Source organism: Stegostoma tigrinum, chromosome 13 (genome assembly GCF_030684315.1).
Source record: "Stegostoma tigrinum isolate sSteTig4 chromosome 13, sSteTig4.hap1, whole genome shotgun sequence".
Taxonomy (NCBI): Eukaryota; Metazoa; Chordata; class Chondrichthyes; order Orectolobiformes; family Stegostomatidae; genus Stegostoma; species Stegostoma tigrinum.
The window spans coordinates 64,481,779-64,505,741 of record NC_081366.1 but is presented as its reverse complement, the minus strand read 5'-3'; the positions used below and the strand labels follow the sequence as shown (position 1 = coordinate 64,505,741).

Below are 23,963 nucleotides of genomic sequence, written 5' to 3'. Positions count from 1 at the left end.
ATGCATTTTCTGACACAAACTTCCAGTTCCAGTAATTGGGAGCTGAGCTTGCCTATGGGTCAATAGGGCCTTTCAACAAGAGAGAAACATCACCTCCTGATTTTTGATAATTTTACCATCAGCGAATCCCGCACTTGCAACATCATAAGGTTTACAAATGAACGGAAACAGAAGTGGACTAGTCATGTACATATTACAGTATTACATAGAGTGAATAGCTGATGACTGGCATCTGTGATGGTCAGGATCTCTAAAGCAAGCCGAGCTAGATGATCCATTTGGCCTTTCTGGCTGAAGATTCTTACAAATTCTTCAGCCTTATCTTTTGTACTGATGTGCTGGTTTCTCAAATTATTGAGGATGGGGATGTTTCTGGAGCCTTCTCTTCCAGTGAGTTCTTTAACTGCTAGCCACCATTCACTGCTAGATATGGCAAGTCTGCAGAGTTTAGATCTAATCTGTTTGTCTATGTTGTTTGGCACTTGAGACTTTTTTTTGCTTCAACAGGTTAACACCTCATTTTTAGGCATGCCAAGTGCTATCCTGGCATGCCCTCCTGCACTCATTGTTGAACCAAAGTTGATCCCTGGTTTGATGGTATTGATAACATGGGGGAAATGTTGGCCCATGAGATTGCTGACTGCACTGGACTGCAAATCTGATCTGTTCAAAGTCTATCCCATTTATCACAGTGGTAATGCCAGACAATACACTGGAGAATATTCTCAATGTGAAGATGGGACTTTGGCTCCTCAAGAACTATGTATTAGTCAGTCCTACTGATATCGTCATTGACAGATGGAAGTATGGCAGGCAGATTGGTGAGAATTAGATCAATATTAGTGCCGTTCCTATCTGCTAAAAGGCCCAGTCTAACAGCTGTGACATTTAGGTGTTGACCAACTTGTTCAGCAATGGTGCTACCTAGCCATTCTTGGTGGTGGACATCAATGTCCTCCACCTATGGTATATTCTATAGCGTTGTAATCCTGAAAGCTTCCCCCAAGTGTCATCCAAATTGGAAGAGTGCTGATTCATCAGCTAAGTGTGGGAGGGGCAAAATGCACCAATCACAAAATTTCCTTGCTCACATTGAATCTAACGTTATCAGACTTCATGGGATCACAATCACAGTGTAATACAGCATGGAAACAAGCCCTCCAGCCATGGTGACCATGGTGCCCACTCAGCTAGTTCCAATTGCCTACATTTGGTCCATATCTCTCTAAACCCTTCCCATCCATATATCTATCCAATTTTTTTTTTAATGTTGCTACTGCACCTGCCTCAACCACTTTCTCTGGCAGCTCATTCCATATACACGCCACTCTCAACATGAAGAAGTTGACCCTACGGTCCTCCTTAAATTTTTGCCCATTCACCTGAAATGTATGCCCTCTAGTTTTCAATTACCCATGCCCAGGAAAAAGGTTATTTGCATTCATCCTGGGGTAAACGTTGAGGACAGCTTTGTCCCAACTGCATTCAACAATTCCACCACCTCTGTTGGATCTTCCTGCTGGTGGGATTTCAACCCGGGTTCCAAGAACATTACCTGGGTCTCTGGGTTATTAGTTTAGTGACAGTAATATTTAGGGCCATTACCACTTCCTGAACGCACTGGTTGCACCTCACCTTATTAGCATGTGCTCACTTACCACCTACCTGAATGCCAGTATCCATGACTTGTCATGCAGCATATTTGTTAGCACACTGGCGCTTCAGTCATAATCAGTGCCAACATTTCAATGCACTCTTTAGTGCAGAAAAATAAGCCAGCTGCTTGTCAATATGGTACTGTTTTGGAGGAGATTTGTCTGATGGTTGATGAAATGCCTTGCACACTCGCAGAGGCAATGGCTCTAATCACACTGCCACTAGACTAAGTAATGCAGAAACCTAGGTAATGTTCATAGAATCCCTACAATGTGGAAGCAGGCCACTTGGCCCATCAAGTCCAAACCGACCCTCTGAAGAGTATCCCCACCCAGATCCACCCCATCCCTGTATCCCTGAATTGCCCATGGCTAACCCACTCAGCCTACACATCCCTGGACGCTGGGCAATTTAGCAAGGTCAATCCACCCAATCTGCACATCTTTGGGCTGTGGGAAGAAACCAGAGCTCTTGGAGGAAACCCGCGCAGTCACAGAGAGAACATGCAAACGTCACACAGACATCACCGGAGGCTGAAATTGAACCCGTGTCCTTGGTGCTGTGACGGAGCAGTGTTAACCACTAAGCCATCATGCCACCATGTTCTTGGGCCTGGGTTTTATTCTGACTTGTAAGACAGACCCAACAGAGGTGGCGGAACTGTTGTATACAGTTAAGAGGGAGCTCCTTTAGGAGTCCTCAGCACTTACACTGAACCCATGAAGTCTCATGGCCTCAGATCAAACATGGGCAAGGAAACATTTCAATTAGCACATACTCCCAACCTCTAATCCCACTCAGTTGATGGGCCAGTACTCCTCCACATTGGACAGCACTTGGAGGATGCACTGCATGGGCAGCAAGTGTATCAACGTTTGGAGGCAGGGGGGACATAGGGAGAAAGGACAGGCATTTGTAGAAGTGGGAATAATTTGGATGACAGGAGGAAATTCAAGGTGAATGCAGAACAGCTTCAGAGAACATGGTAGATTACGGGGACAGGAGGTGGGGGTTATTGACTACTGAGTAATGGTTGAGATGGTTGACTGATAAATGCTGTACAGGCACCAGGAGTATCCCGTTTATTTTTTTAATAGTGATGGAGCAATGTACAGCAGACATGATGAATCTTGAGAAAATTATAATCAACAAGGCCTCAGAAAAATCCTGCGAATCCATTGGCAAGACAGGTTTTCTAGGCCCAGTGTTGTTTCTTAGGCCAGTATCGACAGCACTGAAGCACTGATTACTGCCAACCTGCTGCATTGGATAGGCCACAGCCTGTGACAGACGCAAACCTTCAAAGTTCTCTCCTCTAAGCTTCATCATGGTAACTGATCACCAGAAGTGCAGGGAAAACACTTGAAGGACATCTTCAGTGCCTCAATGCCAAAAAGGAACGTCTCCACTGACTCTTGGGAATCTTTTGCCTTAAGCAACTTAAGTATTTCCTACTGGTCCAGGTGGAAGCCAAGCACAAACAGCAGAAGGATATGCAAACATCTGAGCATACTGCTCACCAGTCCCTTCAAAAACCTGCAGCAGGGTATGCAGGTCCAGCACTAAACCGTTAAGTCACCTCTGGGCCCAGACAACCAAACTGAAGTAAGTCACCTTCAGTGTGAGGGACAATCTAAGAGGAGGAGAATGGGATAATAGTCTTGTATTAATCATGTTAAAAAAATCATCTTCAGTGGGGCTGCACTGAACTATCAGTTTAGATTACACACATATTCAAGACTCTGAATTAGAACGTTATATCTTTGTAATTTCTGATGTAAAGCCAAAAGTGTTACTGACCCAAGATTAAGACAGTTACCTTCTTTAGCTATCTGATAAATCTTTTAAACACCAGGTTAAAAAATCTGAATTTTCTATGAAAAAATGTATTTTTGACTTTTACACATGTTGAAAATAAAAGGATGAAATAAAAAAAATGCTGGAAATGTGAAATAAAGTCACATTGTTCAGTTCCAAGGAAGGATGTCGCCAAAAATATTAATCTTCAAATGATGAACACTTCCAACATAGTCTGTACGTATCCTGTAAAACCTCTTAAAAATACTTAAGAAACTGAGTTTTTTTCACCGATGAATGCATCATTCAATAACGTGGGCTATAACCAATATTCTTAAACTAATAAAGATTCATGAACTCAAATCTTTTATTTTATGATAAGTTCCATAAAAAAACAGACAATGACCATGATATTTCAGTTAAAAAAGTGAAGCTAATTTCTGCGATATATTTCCCATTAAAAACTGACCACTTTTGGTTTAAAAGTTAGCATTTAAATTTTATGCCAGTTCCATAAACAGGTACATTTCTTATCAGTCCACACTCCTGACAATTAGAGTCTTTGTGATGGAAATGCCTAGAAACTGAAGTATTTGGCTCACATTGGCAGACATTTTCGTCATCAGTATAAAGTTAACTGTCTTCCAAAACACACTCAAGGTAGCTATACCAAAACTTTTCAAATTTTATTTATTAATACAGTTACCAAAGACATTTCTCCAATTCTGATTAATTTTTTACTACAATATAAAAATTTACAGCACTGCTTTTACAATAGTTAGGAAACAAGTCTGACTATGCCATGTGATAGATTTCTGATATTTTATCTGTTCGGGAAGGATATTTCTGCAATCCAATTGCTCCAAAATAGTTTTAAAGTGACAACTAATAGTAACGGTACAACAAATGGTTGTTGGTTAAACTTCAACTCAAAATCTGAAACAGCTTCGCCAAATGAATTGTGTGTGTGTTCCACTAATGGCAACCTTTCAATCTATTGGACTCTTTTTTTAAAAATCGCTGCATGGTAAGATCGTGCAATGACCAAATTTCTTTAGTCTTTACCTGAGGATTTTCAAGTATTTTTTGTATCCCTTTCATCAGGCGAGTAAGAAATGTTGCTCTTTCTGTATTGCTAAACAATGACCTCCTCACTGAAGCAAGTTGGGCTAAACAGGAAAGTGCCTAGGAAATTAAGGATACAAGAATAAATCTCAACAGAATGAGTAAACACTGTCCATATCACAACTGGATATTAATTAACATGCTACAACAGTTTAGAGTCAAATTCGGCATCTAAATTATTTAAGCTCAGCTGAAATAGGAAGAAACTTCCATTCAGTGAAATAAAATATACTTTTAAAATCAAATTTTCAAGTTTTTATTTAGTCTGGGATCATTTATCAATTTCCTGACACTTTTCTCTGACATAATGGTGAGTTGCACTTCAATGCAGATCAGACTTTAAGACCTCCACTCAAATACACAACAGCAATAATAATATGTTTACAATGTCTCTACAGTTACCACTTATCATCCACAGTAATGTTATTTTTACACAATAGAGACCTACTGCCCAGATAACATTTATCCAATGAGCATAACAAAAAACTGATGAACCTAAGATCGATCTCATTGACTAAGTGTGAAATCCAACTGCACGCAACTTGACCACCTTGATTGGCCATATAATTAATAGTTATATACTACTGATGAAGTGCTAGATAAATGCGTGTTATTTCTGACAAGTTTTCCCACAAACCCAAGTATCAGCTGTATAAGACTACAGAGGAGGAGGCAAGAATTGAGGAAAAAGACAGGCCAATCAGCATGGAATCAGGAATTTTATAAACTGAACTATTCTTGGCAGAAGTGAGAGAGGTTAGAAGTTTTGCTATGCTCTAGATACCCAGTAAACATTAATCTCTGGTTCATCCAATTGGACACATAATTGGTTTAACAGCAGGAGACGGAGAGTGGAGGTGGAGGGCTGTTCTTCAGACCAGAGGACTGTCACCAGGGTGTTCCACAAGGACTGGTTCTGGGTCCTCTTTTCTGCGTCATTTATATCAATGATTTGGATGAGAATATTGAAGGTGTGGTGAATAAATTTGTGGATGAAACCTACAATTGTGGCATAGTAGTCAGTGAAGTAAGTTTTCTATAGTTATGAAGGGATCTTGATCAAATGGGTCAATGGGCTGAAAAATGGCAAGTGGATTCAATTTGGATAAAAGCGAGATATTGCATTTTGGTGCAACAAACAAAGGTAGGGCTTATACAATTAATAGTAGGGCCTTGGGTAGTGTTTTAGAACAGAGGGACTTAAGGGTGCAGGTATGTGATTCTTTGAAGTCTGCAGGATGATTAAAAAGGTGTTTGGCATGCTTGCTTTCATTGCTTGATCCTTTGAATATAGGAGATGGGAAGTCATGTTGAGGTTGTACAGGATGTTGGTGAGGCCTCTTCTGGAATACTGTGACCCGTTCTGGTCGCCTAGTTACAGGAAGGATATTATAAATCTGGAGACGGTTCAGAAGAGATTCACTAGATGTTGCCCAGTATTGAAGGTTTGAGTTACAAAGAAAGGCTGGAAAGACTGGGACATCTTTCACTGGAGCGTAAGAAGTTGACAGGTGACCTGAGAGACGTTTATAAAATCATGAGGAATATAAAGAGAGTTAATGGTCATTGTCTTTTCCCTGGGATGGGGGATTTCAAGTCTGGGGGCACATTTTTAAGGTGAGAGGAAAAAGATTTTTAAAAAAGACATAAGGAGCAATTTTCTTTTAACACAGGGGGTGGCTCACATGTGGAATTAATCTTTTAAGGAAGTGGTAGATATGGGTACAATTACAATGTTTAAAAGACACATATTTCAATAAGAAATGTTTGGTGGGATATGGACCAAGAGTAAGTGGGTGGGTCTAATTTAGTTTGGGATTGCATTTGACCTGGACTAGCTGGACCAAAGGGTCTGTTTCCATGCTGTAAAACTCTATGACTCTCCATCGGTACCCATTGGCACAGCCTGGGGTAATATCCACTAACGGAAGAGAACTCCACCTGTACTTGATGAGTTTACTAACACATTCCTTCATAGTTTTCTCCCAAGCGTGGAAAGCAACTATCCCTCAGTTTAGGGGACTTCGGGAAAATTGTAATCTTTTGTCTGAGCAATTTGTTGCGCCAATACTATGACAGTGTGGGAAAAATGACAGACTCACGACTGTAAAGACATGAAAACATTAACTGTAGAAGAAACAAAAAACCTTTTATATTCTTCTTACTTACAGGATGTAATTGATAAATATTCTAATCACAAGCAACTGTGTGATCTGTCACCAACTGATCATGTGCTCTTGTGTATAAGAAAATATGCTAATGAATAGAGAAAGGAAAATGCCAGGAAGGAACTGCAGAATGGACTTAGAAGAGCTAGAAGGGGGTATGAAAAAGCCTTGGTGGGTCGGATTAAGGAAGACCCCACAACATTTTATACTTGCGTGAGGAACAAGAGGATGGCCAGTGTGAGGGTAGGGCTGATCAGGGATACTGGAGGGAGCTTGTGCGCGGAGTTAGAGGTGGTAGGGGAGGTCCTTAATGAATACTTTGCCTCAGCATTCATCAGTGAGAGGGACCTTGATGTGTGAGGACAACATGAAACAGGCTGATACGCTCGAACAGGTTGATGTTAGGAAAGAGGATGTGCTAGAAATTTTGAAAAACATGATAGATATGTCCCCTGGGCCAGACTGGATATGCCTAAGGGTTCTAAGTAACGTGAGGGAAGATATTGCTGCACCTTTGGCAATGATCTTTCTGTCCTCACTGTCAACTGGAGTAGTACCAGATGATAGGAGGGTGGCAAATGTTATTCCCTTGTTCAAAAGTGGGAATAGGGATAATCCTGGGAATTACAGACCAGGCAGTCTGTCTTCTGTGGTGGGCAAATTATTGGAGAGGATTCTGAGGGATAGTATTTATGATTATTAGGAAAGGCACAGTTTGATGAGAAATAGTCAGCATGGCTTTGAGAGAGGCAGGTCATGCTTTACAAGCCTTACTGAATTCTTCGAGGATATGACAAAACACACAGATGAAGGCAGAGCAGTGGATGTGGCGTATGTAGATTTTAGCAAGGCGTTTGAAAAGGTTCCCTATGGTAGGCTCATTCAGAAAGTAAGGAGGCATGGGATTCAGGAAAATTTGGCTGTCTAGATAGAGAATTGGCTGTCCAATAGAAGACAGAGGGTGGTAGTAGATGGAAAGTGTTCAGCCTGGAGCTCGGTGACAAGCGATGTTCCGCAGAGATCTGTTCTGTGACACCTGCTCTTTGTGATCTTTATAAACGGCTTGGATGAGAAAGTGGAAGGGTAAGTTAGTAAGTTTGCCAATAACACAAAGGTTGGTGGGGTTGTGGACAGGGTGGAGGACTGTTGTAGGTTCAACCGGACATTGACAGGATGCAGAGCTGGGCAAAGAAGTGGTAGATGGAATTCAACTGGGAAAAGTGTGAAGTGATTCATTTTGGAAGGTTGAATTTGAACACCAAATACAGGGTTAACGGCAGGATTCTTGGCAGTGTGGATGAACAGAGGGATTTTGGGGTCCACGTCCACAGATCCCTCAAAGTTGCTACCCAAGTTGATAGGATTGTGAAGAAGCTGTATGGTGTGTTGGGTTTCATTGGCAGGGGAATCGAGTTTAAGAGGCACTGCAGCTCTATAAAACCCTGGTTAGACCACACTTGGAATAGTGTGTTCAGTTCTGGTCATCTCATTATACGAAAGATGTGGAAGCATTAGAGAGGATGCAGAGGAGATTTGCCAGGATGCTGCCTGGACTGGAGGACAGGTCTTATGAGGAAAGGTTGAGGGAGCTAGGATTTTTCTCATTGGAAAGAGGAAGGATGAGAGGTTACTTGTTAGCGGTATACAAGATGATGAGAGACAAAGATAGAGTGGATAGTCACAGCGTGGAATGCACTGTCGGCAGTGGTAGTGGAGTCAGATACATTAGGGACATTTATCTTTGAAAGGCACATGGATGATAGTAAAATGTAGGGTATGCAGAGAAGTTTGATCTCAGAGTAGGGTAATAGGTCGGCACAACAATGATTAGCACTGCTACCTCAGAGCACCAGGGACCCAGGTTTGATTCCAGCCTCGGGCGACTGTCTGTGTGGAGTTTGCACATTCTCCACGCGTCTGCGTGGTTTCTGCTGGATGCTCTGGTTTCCTCCCATAGTCCACAGATGTGCAGGGTAGGTGGATTGGCTATGCCAAATTGCCCAAAGTGCCCAGGGATGTTTAGGTTAGATGGGTTAGACATGGGGAAATGTAGGGGACCGGGTCTGGGTGGGATGCTCTTCGGAGGAGTGGCGTGGCCTTGGCCTGAATGGCCTATTTCCACACTAGGGATTCTATGGTTCTATTCTGTGATAATAACATCGTGGGCCAAAGGAGCTGTACTGTGCTTTACTGTTCTATGTTCAATGTTCTATGTTCTAATTCAACACAATTTTCTCGCTTAGAATCAGAGAATAGCTACAGTCTGGAAACAGGCCCTTCGGCCCAGGAAGTCCACACTGACCCTTGGAGTATCATATCCAGACCCATCCCCCTTTAACACACCTACGCTAGGCATCTCTGAATACTATGGGCGATTTAGCATGGCCAATCCACCTAACCTACACATCATTGGACTGTGGGAGAAAACCGGAGCACCTGGAGGAAACCCACGCAGACATGGAGAGAATGGGCAAAGTCCACACAGACAGTCACCCAAGGGTGGAATTGAACCTAGGCCCCTGGCTCTGTGAGACAGCAGTGCTAACCACTGAGACACCGTGCCGCCCCTCCTCCATTTTTTTGCAGCAACGGCAGTGGAAGCGGTGACAGTGAGAACCAGGGTCCTGCCAGGAGCTAAATTCTTTATTTTGGCAGCAGAGCTGAGTGGGAGCGGTTCAATTGCACCCTCAGAACATGAGTGAAATGATACATTTGGGCAGTGGCTAAACCCGAGACACTACACGTGTAGTGTCTCCCGCCTGCCCTCCTCCTCTGAACAAAAGAAAAGACTCTGCTGTGTTGGTAAGGTCAGTGTTTTTCTTTCTTTTTCTAAATCATGTGTTAGTAAGTAGAATGATTTGGTACAATTTTTTTTTCATTTCCTTTATCTAGTATTTGATTTTACAGTAGGACTAAGTTAAGCTTATAAGTAAAAATGGCAGGAGATCCCAGACCTGTGTTATGCTCCTCTTGCTCAACGGGGGAGCTCAGGGACGCGGCTGATGTGCCTGACTTCTACATGTGCACTAAGTGTATCCAACAGCACATCATTAGACCGCATGACGGCTCTGGAGCTGCGGATGGACTTACTTTGGAGCATACGCAATGCTGAGGGGGTCGTGGGTAGCACGTTCAGCAAATTGGTCACAGTGCAGATTAGGTCCGCTGAAGGAGAAATGGAATGGGTGACCAAAAGGCAGTAAAAAAGCAGGAAGGCAGTGCAAGCGTCCCCTGCAGTCATCTCCCTCCAAAACAGGTGTATCATTTTGGATACTATTGGGGCAGATGGCTCACCAGGGGAAGGCAGCAGTAGCCAGGTTCATGACACTGTGGCTGGCTCTGCTGTACAGAAGGGTGGGAAAAAGAGTGGAAGGGCTATAGTCACAGGGGATTTGATCGTAAGGGGAATAAATAGGTGGTTCTGTGGTCAAAAACAAGACTCCCGAATGGTATGTTGCCTCCTAGCTGCAGGGGCCAGGGATGTCTTAGGTCGACTGCAGGACATGCTGAAGGGGAAGGGTGAACAGCCAGCTGTCATGGTGTAGAAAGGCACCAATGATATAGGTAAGAAATGGGATGAAATCCTACAAGCAGAATTTAGGGAGTGAGGAGTCAAGTTAAAAAGTAGGACCTCAGAGGTAGTAATCTCAGGATTGTTACCAGTGCCACGTGCTAGTCAGATTAAAAGTGAAAGAACAGGCAGGATAAATGAGTGGCTTGAGAGATGGTGCAGAAGGGAGGGGTTCAGATTTTTAGGATGTTGGGACTGGTTCTGGGGGAGGTGGGACTATTAAAAATCAGACGGTCTACACCCGGGCAGGACTGGAACCAATGAGTAGGGGCTGCTTTTGCTAAAACTGTTGGGGAGGGTTTACACTATTAGGGCAGGGGGATGGGAACCGAATGAGGAGGTTAGTGGACAGTAAGGAGGTAGTAACTAAGAAGTAAACAACGAGATAATGAAGTCAGTGTGACTAAGGGGAAGAGTAGGCAGAGAGCAGATGACAAACACAGAGGGACAGGTGGTCTGAAGTGCATTTGTTTCAATGCTAAAGTAAGGCAGATGAACTTTGGCCTTGGATTAGTACCTGGGAGTATGATGTTACTGCTATCACCGAGACTTGGTTGATGGAAGGGCAAGATTGGCAACTAAATATCCCAGGATATAGATGCTTCAGGCGGGATAGAGAAGGAGGTAAAAGGGGTGGAGGAGTTGCATTACTGGTCAAAGAGGATATGGCAGCTGAGCTGAAGAAGGGCACTATGGAGAACTCGAGCAGTGAGGCAATACGGGCTGAGCTCAGAAATAGGAAGGGTACAGTAATAAGGGCCTGTTTCCACACTGTAGGTAATCTAATCTAATCTATTTAGGACCCTTTTGAGCCCTCTTAATTCCTTGTTTCAGATTTGTCCTACTTTCCCGATATCCTTCCAAAGTTTTGTCTGTTTTCAGTCGCCTAGACTTTGTGTTCTTTTCTTTTTCCTCTTTGCCTGTCTCACAATTTTACCTATCATCCATGGTTCCTAAATCGTGTCCTTTCTATCCCTCATTTTCACAGGGACATGTCTGTCCTGCGCTCTAATCAACCTCTCTTTAAAAGCTTCCCACATATCAAATATGCATTTACCCTCAAACAGCTGCTCCCAATCCACATTCCCCAGTTCCTGTCGAATTTTGCTATCGTTGGCCTCCCACCGATTCAGCACTCTTTCTTTAGGACCACTCTCGTCTACGTCCATCAGTATTCTAAAACTTAGGAAATTGTGATCACTGGATCAAGTCAGCATAAGGAGGGGTAAGTGTTGGGTATTCTGAAAGGCATTAGGATGGACAAGTCCCCAGGTCCAGATGGAACCTATCCCAGGTTTCTGAGGGAAGTGAAGTAGGAAATAACTGGGGCCTGAACAGATATCTTTGCAGCATCCTTAAGCACGGGTGATGTCCTGCAGGACTGGAGAATTGCTAATGTTGTTTCCTTGTTTAAGAAAGGTAGCAAGGATAACCCAGGTAACTACAGACCTGACGTCAGTGGTGGGGAAGTTATTGGAAAAGGTACTAAGGGATAGGATCTATTTATATTTGGAAGAAAATGGGCTTATTAATGATCAAAAGCATGGTTTTGTGCAGTGAAGTTCATGTCTTAGTTCATGAAGTGACAAAGTTGATAAATGAGGGAAGGGCTGTAGATGTCATATACATGGACTTCACTAAGGCGTTTGATAAGGTTTCCCATGGCAGGCTGATGGAGAAAGTGAAGTCGCATGGGGTCCAAAGTGTACTAGCTAGATGGATAGAGAACTGGCTGGGCAACAGGAGACACAGATTTGTAGGGGAAGGGAGTTTCTCAAAATGGAAAACTGTGACCTGTGGTGTTCCACAGGGATCTGTGTTGGGACCACTGCTGTTTTTGATACACATAAATGATCTGGAGGAAGGTGCAGATGGTCTGATTAGCAGGTTTGCAGATAACACTAAGATTGGGGGAACAGCAGAAAGGGAAGGGGACTGCCGGAGAATGCAGCAGAATATAGATAGATTAGACAGTTGGATGGAGAAATGGCAGATGGAGTTCAATCCAGGCAAATGCGATGTGAAGCATTTTGGAAGATCCAATTCAAGAGTGAACTATACGGTAAATGGAAAACCCCTAGGGAAAATTGATGCACAGAGAGATCTGGGTGTTCGGGTCCATTGTACCTTGAAGGTGACAATGCAGGTCAGTAGAGTGGTCAAGAAGGCATACGGCATGCTTTCATTCATCAGATGGGGCACTGAGTACAAGAGTTGGCAGATTGTGAAGGACTTTAGTTTGACCACATTTGGAATACTACGTGCAGTTCTGGTCGCCACATTACCAAAAGGACGTGGATGCTTTGGAGAGGGCACAGAGCAGGTTCACCAGGATGTTGCCTGGTATGGAGGGTGCTAGTTATGAGGACAGGTTGAGTAGATTAGGATTATTTATATTAGAAAGATGGAGGTTGAGGGGGGGGCCTGATTGAGGTCTGCAAAATCATGAGAAGTATAAACAGGGTGGAAAGCAAGAATCTTTTTCCCCCAGAGTGGGGGACTCAATTACTAGGGGTCATGATTTCAAGGTGAGAGGGGAAAAGTTTAAGGGAGATATGCTTGGAAAGTTCCTTACACAGAGGATGGTGTGTGCCTGGAATATGTTGCCAGCGGAGGTGGTACAGGCGGGCACGATAGCGTCATTTAAGATGTATCTAGACAGATGGTGAATGGGCAGGGTGCAGAGGGATATAGATCCTTAGAAAATAGGTGACAGATTTAGATAGAGGATCTGGATCAGCGCAGGCTTGGAGGGCCAAAGGGCCTGTTCCTGTGCAGTAATTTTCTTTGCTCTTTGTTCTTAGAGGTAGTGTTGTGCTAGGGATCCAAATTGAAAAGCAGCTGGATTCTGACTACATAAAGGAATTTTAAATTAAGTCCCTTATGGCTAAAGGCAGAAGAAACATCCATTCTAATCGGGTGGGGTTCAAATCCACGTCCCTGAGGTACTTATGTTTTTAAAAAAAGCTAACATTTTAGCTAAAATATATAATATGCTTCAGAAATCACTGCCAAATTCACGCGCAAAAAACTTACCAGTGGGGAAAGTGAAGGAGGAGTGCTATGATAGAGATCAAAATACAGTTGCAAGGTCGACATATCCAGTAATACTGAAAAATAATTAACAATGTAAGGGAATATCGAGGAATGGGATTTAAAATTCACATTCTATTTAGGAAGAGTATTTTTTATTTTGTTCAAACATCAAGATTTGGAAGTTAGCAACCCAGCAATAACATTTCAAGGAAAAAGCTAATTAATATAGAATTATTCCACAAAAACATAAGGAAAGAAAATAATTACACAAAAATCAATACAGGCATTGGTGCGTCACACATGGTACAGATATATACTGTACTGATTGGTCATTGAGGGTACAGGTATGTATTGGTTGGTCACAAATAGTACAAGGGTTAAGAAGTGCATTGGATGAAAATACCTGGTACAAGAACATACTGTTTGGATACATTGCACGTAGCTAAAAGGAACAATAATAGTTCAGAATATGCTTTTATGAACCTGTATATATGACATCAATAAAATCTAGGTAAAAGTTGAAAAAGACACATGAAATATTTGTCTTTTCTCAAAGAGATTGGAATACAAAAGGTGTAAAAAGGTATGATTCAGTCTCAACTCTTCGTCCGACTATTTGGAGTACAGTGCTGTTTTGGGTAATAAAGTTCAGGATGGGCATATTAGTCTTGGAAGGAGTGTTACTCTGATTTATCAGAACAACATAAGATTGGGTTGCATAAATTTGACATATCACGTAACATTTAGAAAGTTAGTGGTGATCTGACCAACATTAGAATGCGAAAGTGATTCAAGAAGGAGAATGCATTTCCTCTTGTGGAGGAAATCAGACTGAGGGAGAATAACTTCAAAATTGAACTGAGGCTGTTAGAAGTGAAATCAGAGCACTTTTTTAAAACAAATTGTAGCAAAAATCTGGAAAACTTTCTCTGGAATCTGGTGAATCAACCTGAGATGAAGATTTTCTGAGACTGATGGATTTTTTGTTCATTATGATGAGTCATAGAACAAAAGTGAGTTACAGGTTAGACACAATTTAATTGAATTACAGACTAGGCTAACGGGATTTTTTTAAAAAATGTATTTATTCATTTGTAGGAAGTGGGCATTGCTGGCTGGACAACATTTATTGCCTAGTTACCCTTGAAAGTGGTGGTAAACTCTGTTTAGATTAGATTACCTAGAGTGTGGAAACAGGCCCTTCGGCCCAACAAGTCCACACTGCCCCATGAAGCATCCCACCCAGACCCATCCCCCTACACCCACACACTCCTGAACACTATGGGCAATTTAGCATAGCCAATCCACCTAACCTGCACATCTTTGGACTGTGGGAGGAAACCGGAGTACCCGGAGGAAACCCACGCAGACATGGGGAGAATGTGCAAACTCCACACAGACAATCGCCCGAGGCTGGAATCGAACCCGGGTCCCTGGTGCTGTGAGGCTGCAGTGCTAACCACTGAGCCACCATGTCTTCTTGAACAACTGCAGTCTACCTGCCATGGGTTGATGCACAATGCCTTTAGAGAGCGAATTCCTGGATTTTGACCCAATGACAGTGAAGGAACAGTGATATACTTCCAAGTCATGAAGGTGAGTTGCTGGAAAGGTAAATTGCAGGAGGTGGTGTTCCCATATATCTGCTGCTTTCTGGATGGAATTGGCTGCGGGTTTCAAAGATGCTGTTTGAGGATCTTTAGTGAATTTCTACAATGTATCTTGTAGATAGTACACACTGTGGCTACTGAACATCAGTGGTGCAGGGATTGGACGCTTATTAATGCAGTGTCAATCAAGCAGGCTGCTTTGTCCTGGATACTGTCAAGCTTCTTGAGTATTGTTGGAGCTGCACCCATTGCCCACTTTGGGTGGTACGGTGGCTCAGTGGTTAGCACTGCAGCCTCACAGCACCAGGGACCCAGGTTCGATTCCAGCCTCAGGTAACTGTCTGTGTAGAGTTTGCACATTCTCCACGTGTCTGGGTCAGTTTCCTCCAGGTGCTCCGGTTTCCTCCCACAGTCCAAAGATGTGCAGGTTAGGTGGATTGGCCATACTAAATTGCTCATAGTGTTCAGGGGTGCGTGGGTTATAAGGGGATGGGTTTGGGTGGGATGCTCCAAGGGGCGGCGTGGACTTGTTGGGCCGAAGGGCCTGTTTCCACACTGTAGGGAATCTAATCTAATTTAATCCAGGCAGGTGGGGAGTCTCCACTGCACTCCTCGCTTGTGGCTTGTAGATGGTGGACAGGCTTTAGCGAATCAGGAGATGAGTTACTTGCCACAGTATTCCCAACCTCTGGCCTGCTCCTGCTGCCAGTATGTTTATGCTGTGAGTCCATTGAGTTTCTGGTCAATAACAACCCCCAGGATGTTGCTAATTGGGGATTCAATGATGGTAACACCATTGAAAATCATGTGGCAGTTGTTCGATTGTCCTCTTAATGGATGGTCCTAGCCTGGCATTTGTGTGGTGCAAATGTTACTTGCCACTTGTCAGCCCAAGCCTGGATATTGTCCAAATCTTCTTGCATAGTGTCTGAGGAGTCGTGAATGGTGCTGAACATTGTGCAATCATCGACAAACATCTCCTCTTCTGACCTTATGGAGGAGGGAAGGCCATTGAAGAAGCTGAAGATGTTTGGGCCCAGGACACAATCCTGAAGAACTCTTGCAGACATGTCCTGGAGCTGAGATGATTGACCTCCAACAATCACGACCATCTTCCCACGTGTCAGATATGACTCCAGCGAGCAGAGAGTTTGCCCCGATGCCTATTGATTCCAGTTTTGCTAGGGCTCCTTGTGCCACACTCACTCAAATGCAGCTTTGATGTCAAGGGTTGTCACTCTCGCATCACCTCTACAATTCAGCTCTTTTGTCCATGTTTGAGCCAAGGCTATAATGAGGTCAGGAGCTGAGTGGCCCTGGCAGAACCTCCAAACTAGGCATTATTGAGAAAGTTATTGCTGAGAAGGTGCTGCCTGATAGCACTGTTGATGACACCTTCCATTACTTCACTGATGATTGAGAGTAGACTGATAGGGTGGTAATTGACTGGGTTGGATTTGTCCTACTTTTTACGTGCAGGACATACCTGGGCAATTGTCCACATTGTCGGGTAAATGTCAGTGTTGTAACTGTACTGGAACAGCATGGCCTGGGGAGCAACAAGTTCTGGAGCACACATCTTCAGTATTATTTTCAGAATCCTGTCCGGACCCATAGCCTTTATAGTATCCAGTGTCTCCAACTGTCTCTCAATGTTATGTGGAGTGAATTGAATTAGCTAAAGACTAGTATCTATAATGGAGAGGACCACTGGAGGAGCTGGAGATAGATCATCCACTCAGCACTACTGGCTGAAGACTACTGGGAAAGCTTCAGCCATATCTTTAAGATCGATGTGCTGCGCTTTTCCATCATTGAGGATGGGGATATTTATGGAGCCCTCTCCTGCAGTGAGTTGTTTTATCGTCCACTACCATTCACAATTGAATGTGGCAGGACTGCAGAGCTTAAATCTTATCCATTAGTTGTGGGATCACTTAGCTTTATCCATCACTTGCTGCCTATGCTGTTTGTCATGCAAGTAGTTCTGTTTCGTAGCTTCACATGGTTGACACCTTATTTTCAGCTATGCTTGATGCTGCTCCTGGCATGCCCTCCTGTGCTTTCCATTGAAATAGGGTTGATCCCCTGCCTTGGTGGTAATGGCTAAATGGGAGATTTGCCTGGCCATGAAGTTGCAGATTGTATTGGTGTACAGTTGATACTGTTGATGACCCAGAGCGCTTCATGGATGCCCAGGTCTTAAATTATGAGATCTGTTTGAAGTCTGTCCCATTTAGCATTGTGGTAGTGCCTCACAACATGATGGAGGTTACTTTCAACATGAAGGTGGGACTTCATCTTCACAAGGACTATGCGGCGGTTGCTCTTACCAATATGGTCATGGACAAATGCAAATACAGCTGGCAGATCAGTAAGGATAAGGTCAATTGTGTCTTTCCCTCTTGTTAGTTCCCTCACCACCTGCCACAGAACCAGGCAAGCAGTTATGTCCTTTAGAATCTGACCAGCTTGATCATTAGTACTACTGCCGAGTCACTCTTGGTGGTGGACATTGAAATTTCCCTAAACAGAATACATTTTGTGCTGTTGCTGTCCTCAGTGCTTCCTCTAAGTGCAATTCAACATGCAGGAGTACCGATTCATCAGCTCATCGAGGACGGTACTTGGTAATTATCAGCAAGTTTCCTTGTCCATGTTTAAACCTGCAGATTTGTGACTTTATGAGGTCCGGACTCAATGGTGAGGATTCCCAACTGTATACCACTGTGCCACCACCTCTGCTGGGTCTGTCCTGCTGGTGGGACAGGACATATCCAAGGATGATGATGGTGGTGTTTGGGTCATTGTGAGATATCATTCAATGAGTTTGGCTCAGTCAGGCTGTTACTTGATTAATCTTTGTGACAACTCTCCAAATGTTACCACTGGCCCACAGGTGTTTGTAAGGAGGACTTTGCGGGGTTGACAGGGCTGTTTCTGCTGTTATCTTTTCCAGTGCCTAGGTTGATGCCAGGTGATCGATCTGGTTTAATTTCCTTGAGACTTTGCCTTGATTGGTACAACAGATTGGCTCTTAGGTCATTTCAGAGGGCAACTGACAGTCAACAACATTGCTGTGAGTCTGGAGTGACATGTAGGCCAGACCAGGTGATGATGGCAGATTTTCTTCCCTGAAGGATATTAGTGAACCAGATGGGTTTTCCAACAATCAAAACTAGTTCATGGTCTTCAAATGATTCCTACTTTCAGATTTTTTTAAAAATTGAATTCAAATTCCATTATCTTCTGACGTGGGATTCCAATCTGGGTCCCTAGAACATTAGCTGGGTTTCTATACTAGTAGTCTAGCAATAATACCGCTAGGCCATTGCCTCTTCCGAACGAATGGATTCCTCCGCATTTGATCTTCGCATGTTACAGAAGGTCTGCTATTTTGATGGATGTTTTAATATAATGCTATTATGGGTCTATTAAGGTGCTCAGTGAGGGGCCTGGGGAGTGTTATGAAACAGAGATCTAGGGGTACACATTCAAAGCATAGTTCAAAGTGGAGTCACAGATAGGCAGGGTGGCAAAGAAGGCGTTCAGCATACCTCCCTTCATTGGTCAAAGCAATGAGTACAGGAGTTGGGACACTCTGTTGCAGCTGTATAAGTTGCTGGTTAAGCCACATTCAGAGTACTGCATGTAGTTGTGGTCGCCCTACTACAGAAATGATATTATTAAACTAGAAAGAGTACAGAAAAGATTTACTAGGATGTTATCTAGGCTGGAAGGTTTGAGTTATAAGGAAAGGTTGGATAGGTTGGGGCTTCTTTCCCCTGGAGCATAGGAGACAGAGGGGTGACCTTATAGATGTCTATAAAATCATGAGAGGCATCTACAAGGTAGATACCAAACAGTTTTTCCCCATGGTAGGAGAATCTAAAATCAGAGGCACAGGTTTTAGGTGAGAGGGAAGAGATATAAAACAGTCCAAAGGGGCAATTTTTTTCACACAGCGGGTGATGGATGTCTGGAACAGGCTGCCAGAGGTACTGATGAAAGTAAGTACATTTTTATCATTTAAAAAATAGTTACATAGGTACATACCAGTATCGGATAAGTATGGAGGAATATGGGCCAAACACAAGCAAATTGTTTAATTGTGAAAACCAGGCGGCAAGTTGAGCCAACAGGCATGTTTCCATTTGTAGACCTCTGTGGCTGTATCTCCCCGTTGAGCATTGCAATCAAGGTATTTACAAGCACTGCCTTATCCGACTACAGGCCTTAGCTAAATGCATCTATCACAAATCTCTGTGTTGTTTCTGACCCAGTAGATCTATGAATTAAGTAATCTTCCCACTACAGAGAAAGGCTACAAAAAAAACCCACTGCGTATTGTCTTCACCAAATTCCCAAATGACATTTCCACCATATAAAGAGAGGTAGTCTATTTGAGCTGCTGGGGGATAAAAAGCTAGGTGTCTGCTGACTCAGATCAGTGAGATCTCCTTACACCCTGACAACATGAAGGGTAAGGTCAACTGATGACAGACTAACACGGAAACCTTTTGAGGCCCACAGTTTGATCAAACAGGGATTTGTTCTGGCACCAACGCTCTTTGGCATATTCTTCTTTCTGCAGTTATCATATGCTTTCATGCCATCTGCAGAGGGGTCTACTCACATTATAAACTAACAAAGTTGTTTAGCCTCGCTAACTTATGGTCAAAGACTTACACCCGCCCAAACACTGTTGCATTAACAGTAATTTCCTATATTAAGGAACACTTTTAATAGTAAATGGATCAACTTTCCGACATGAATAAGCTTCTAGTTTCACCATTAGGAAGACCAATGTCATGGTCAAAATGTAGCCATACCACCATCAATCAGCAGTGACAATGTGGTGTGAAAGTTGTTCATTATGTTATGACATACTGAAAGACAACTAAATCAAATTCGCCTCCTTATCCCTATCTTTGCAACATAGTAAAATTTAAATTACTCAAGGACCTCAAATTTGACCTCAATGGCTTTTAACCAGAATTTTTGAATAACTGGTAATAGGCACTGGTTTATAGCTTCAAGAAAAGATTGAACAATTTATTAATAAACATTAACTTTAGCAGGACAAAGTTAAACCACATGGTAATCTAACTGATGTCTATGATTTAAACACAATCTTCTTTGATTCTAGCCCTCATTCTCACAAAGACACAAGGAGACACTGAGACAGGTAAGGGATAAATAGAAATTAAAAAAAGAGATGTAACTCGCCAATTCATTTAAACTGTTTCCACGATCCATAATCTCGCCAGCACATGGGATTATATCTTGCTTGGTTTCTGATGACACTGATGCACGCAGATAGCTTCGGTTGGGCTCTGGGGAATACTTGTTTAATTCTTATAACTAGAATTCTATTGTCTGAGTTCAATTACAAAGAACAAAGAAAATTACTTTACAGGAACAGGCCCTTTGTCCCTTCAAGCCTTCACCACCAATCTACCTGTCACAACAAAAAACCCTTACCTTTCTGGGAGCTGTATCCCTCGATTCCCATACAATACATGTATTGGGCAAGACGTCCTTTAAAAGTCACCATCATATCTGCTTCCACTACCTCCCCCAGCAGAGTTTCAGACACCCACCACCTCTGTGCAAAAAAACTTACCTCGTACATCATCTTTAAACCTTGCCCCTCGCATTTGAAACCTACGCCCCCCAAGTAACTGACTCTTCCACCCTGGGAGAAAGCTTCTGCCTGTCCAGTCTTTCAATTAGTTAATAATGACAGGATAACCAGGGAGCAATGACACATCAATCCTACAGCTAAAGTAGCCGAAATCCTTCTGACCCAAACAATTCAAAAGCCAGTTCAAACTCTGACCTCTTCCTGCCAGACTGGTCATTCCTCATGAGGTCCCAATTAACATTCAACATCCATCTGTTTCAGTGTAAGATCTGTCTGGAACCAAAACATCCAGAGAATTCTTTGAACAGGAATCAACCTGCAATTAACTTCGAAACCTGGTCTCATAAGCAAACAAGAGTTCATTTGTTATCTTTCTAAAATTGATGAAAAATCAGCAAATCACCATTTCTAACAAAAGTTTCACATTTCCAGGCTCCACAATCACCAAAAATCTCTCACTTGATGCTGATATCAGCACACTTAAAAAAAAGTTACAGTAATCTCCAGCTGAAAGGGATTGTGGAACAACTGAGAGCACAAAACTGTTAATAAAACAAGTCTACATACATGAAGCACAACTCTACAAGTGCTAAGACCTCAACAACACATCCCAAACTAAAAAGCCAAATAGTTGCCATTTTTGCTGTCTCAGACGTATCCTTGGCATCACTTGGTTGAACTATGTCACCAACGCAGAGGTTTTGAACACTGCTAGTTTTGTCAGCATGCACCCATTATTAAGGCATCATCATCTGCTCTTATTCAGCCAGGCTAATTGGATGGATAACTGTTATACACTCAAACACCTTCTGTACAGTGATGTGGACATGGAGTCACAACCTCCTAATGTCTATCCCTCTGCTACAAAGACACTTTCAAGCAAGAAATAAGATGGCAGGCAATGACACTGACGACTGGGAGATAGTCACTAAGGGTTATGTCCTCTGGAGGCTGTTAGTTTGGAAGGGCAGTCAAAGAAGTGAGCAGATGCTAAAAGCTCAGCTAGCTAAGAAGTTCTGGAGAAAACAGAGGCAAGTAAATCATGTACCATCTCAGCCTATTGCCACAGTCTGCAGCAAGTGGGTCAGTACAAGACTCTAGTGCCATACCAGACAACGCTTAACACAAAGGTAACCACCGCGATCATTACACAAGATAGAGGGTGTCACCAAGTTTTTGCTCTAAAGTGTATCACTTCACATTTATATATATTAAATTTCTTCATCATGTCTCTGCCTATTCATTAGTCTATGTCCTCCAGAATTCTACAGAAGTACTTAATAGAAAATAGAATGCTTGTGATACAAAGAACAAAGAACAAAGAAAATTTACAGCACAGGAACAGGCTCTTCGGCCCTCCAAACCTGCGCCAATCGAGATCCTGTCGCCTTTTTCCAAGGATCTATATCCCTCTGCACCCTGCCCATCGATGTATCTGTCTGGATACATCTTAAATGACACTATTGTGCTCGCCTCTACCACCTCCGCTGGCAACGCATTCCAGGCACTCACCTCCCTTTGCATGAAGAACTTTCCACACATATCTTCCTTAAACTTTTCCCCTCTCACCTTGAAATCATGACCCCTAGTATTTGAGTCCCCCATTCTGGAAAAAAGATTGTGACTTTCCACCCTGTCTATAACTCTCATGATTTTGTAAACCTCAATCAGGTCCCCCCTCAATCTCTGTCTTTCTAATGTTAATAATCCTAATCTACTCAACCTATCTTCTTAACTAGCGCCCTCCATACCAGGCAACATTCTGGTGAACCTCCTCTGCACCGTCTCAAAAGCATCCTTTTGGTAATGTGGTGACCAGAACTGTACGCAGTATTCCAAATGTGGCTGAACCAAAGTCCTATACAACTGTAACATGGCCTGCCAATTCTGGTACTCAATGCCCCTTCTGATGAATGAACGCATGCCATATGCCTTCTTGACCACTCTAATGACCTGCGTTGTCACCTTCAGGGTACAATGGACCCGAACACCCAGATCCCTCTGTGCATCAATTTTCCCTAGGGCTTTTCCATTTACCGTATAGTTCACTCTTGAATTGGATCTTCCAAAATGCATCACCTCACATTTGCTTAGATTGAACTCCATCTGCCATTTCTCCATCCAACTCTCTAATCTATCTATATTCTGCTGCATTCTCTGACAGTCCCCTTCACTTTCTGCTACTCCACCAATCTTAGTGTTATCTGCAAACTTGTTAATCAGACCATCTGCACCTTCCTCCAGATCATTTATGTGTATCAAAAACAGCAGTGGTCCCAACACAGATCCCTGTGGAACACCACAGGTCACAGTTTTCCATTTTGAGAAACTCCCTTCCCCTACAACTCTGTGTCTCCTGTTGCCCAGCCAGTTCTCTATCCATCTAGCTAGCACACCTTGGACCCCATGCGACTTCACTTTCTCCATCAGCCTGCCATGGGAAACCTTATCAAACGCCTTACTGAAGTCCATGTATATGGCATCTACAGCCCTTCCCTCATCTATCAACTTTGTCACTTCATGAACTAAAACATGAACTTCACTGCACAAAACCATGCTTCTGATCATTAATAAGCTCATTTTCTTCCAAATATAAATAGATCCTATCCCTTAGTATCTTCTCCAGTAACATTCCCACCACTGACGTCAGGTCTATAATCACCTGGGTTATCCTTGCTATCTTTCTTAAACAAGGAAACAACATTAGCAATTCTCCAGTCCTGCAGGACATCACCCGTGCTTAAGGATGCTGCAAAGATATCTGTTCAGGCCCCAGTTATTTCCTACTTCGCTTCTCTCAGAAACCTGGGATAGGTTCCATCTGGACCTGGGGACTTGTACATCCTAATGCCTTTCAGAATACCCAACACTTCCTCCCTCCTTATGCTGACTTGACCTGGAGTAATCAAACATCTATCCCTAACCTCAACACCCGTCATGTTCCTCTCCTCAGTGAATACCGACACAAAGTACTCATTAAGAATCTCACTCATTTTCTCTGACTCCTCGCATAACTCCTCCTCTTTGACCTTGAGTGGGCCAACCCTTTCTCCAGTTACTCTCACGCTCCTTGAGTACGAATAAAAAGCTTTGGGATTTGGCTAAAGATATTTCATGACACCTTTTAGCCCTCTTAATTCCTCGTTTCAAATTGGGCCTACTTTCCCGATATTCTTCCAAAACTTCATCTGTTTTCAGTCACCTGCACTCTAATCAACCTCTCTTTAAAAGCCTCCCAAATATCAAATGTGGATTTACCCTCAAACAGCTGCTCCTAATGCACATTTCCCAGCTCCTGCTGAATTTTACTATAGTTGGCCTTCACCCAGTTTGGCACTCTTTGTTTTGCACCA

At 43.0% G+C, this 23,963-nt stretch overlaps 1 protein-coding gene across 1 annotated transcript in view; it reads right to left on the bottom strand.

Annotated features, from left to right (window-relative positions):
• The window catches only part of LOC125458092 (ran-binding protein 17-like), a 1,334,110-nt gene that overhangs the window by 1,124,926 nt on the left and 185,221 nt on the right, over positions 1-23,963 (bottom strand). The window contains exons 8-9 of the mRNA XM_059650767.1: positions 13,354-13,427; positions 4,519-4,638 (exon numbers count right to left, since the gene is read on the bottom strand). Coding sequence (XP_059506750.1) covers positions 4,519-4,638; positions 13,354-13,427 — 194 coding nt within the window. The remainder of the gene's footprint in view (positions 1-4,518; positions 4,639-13,353; positions 13,428-23,963) is intronic.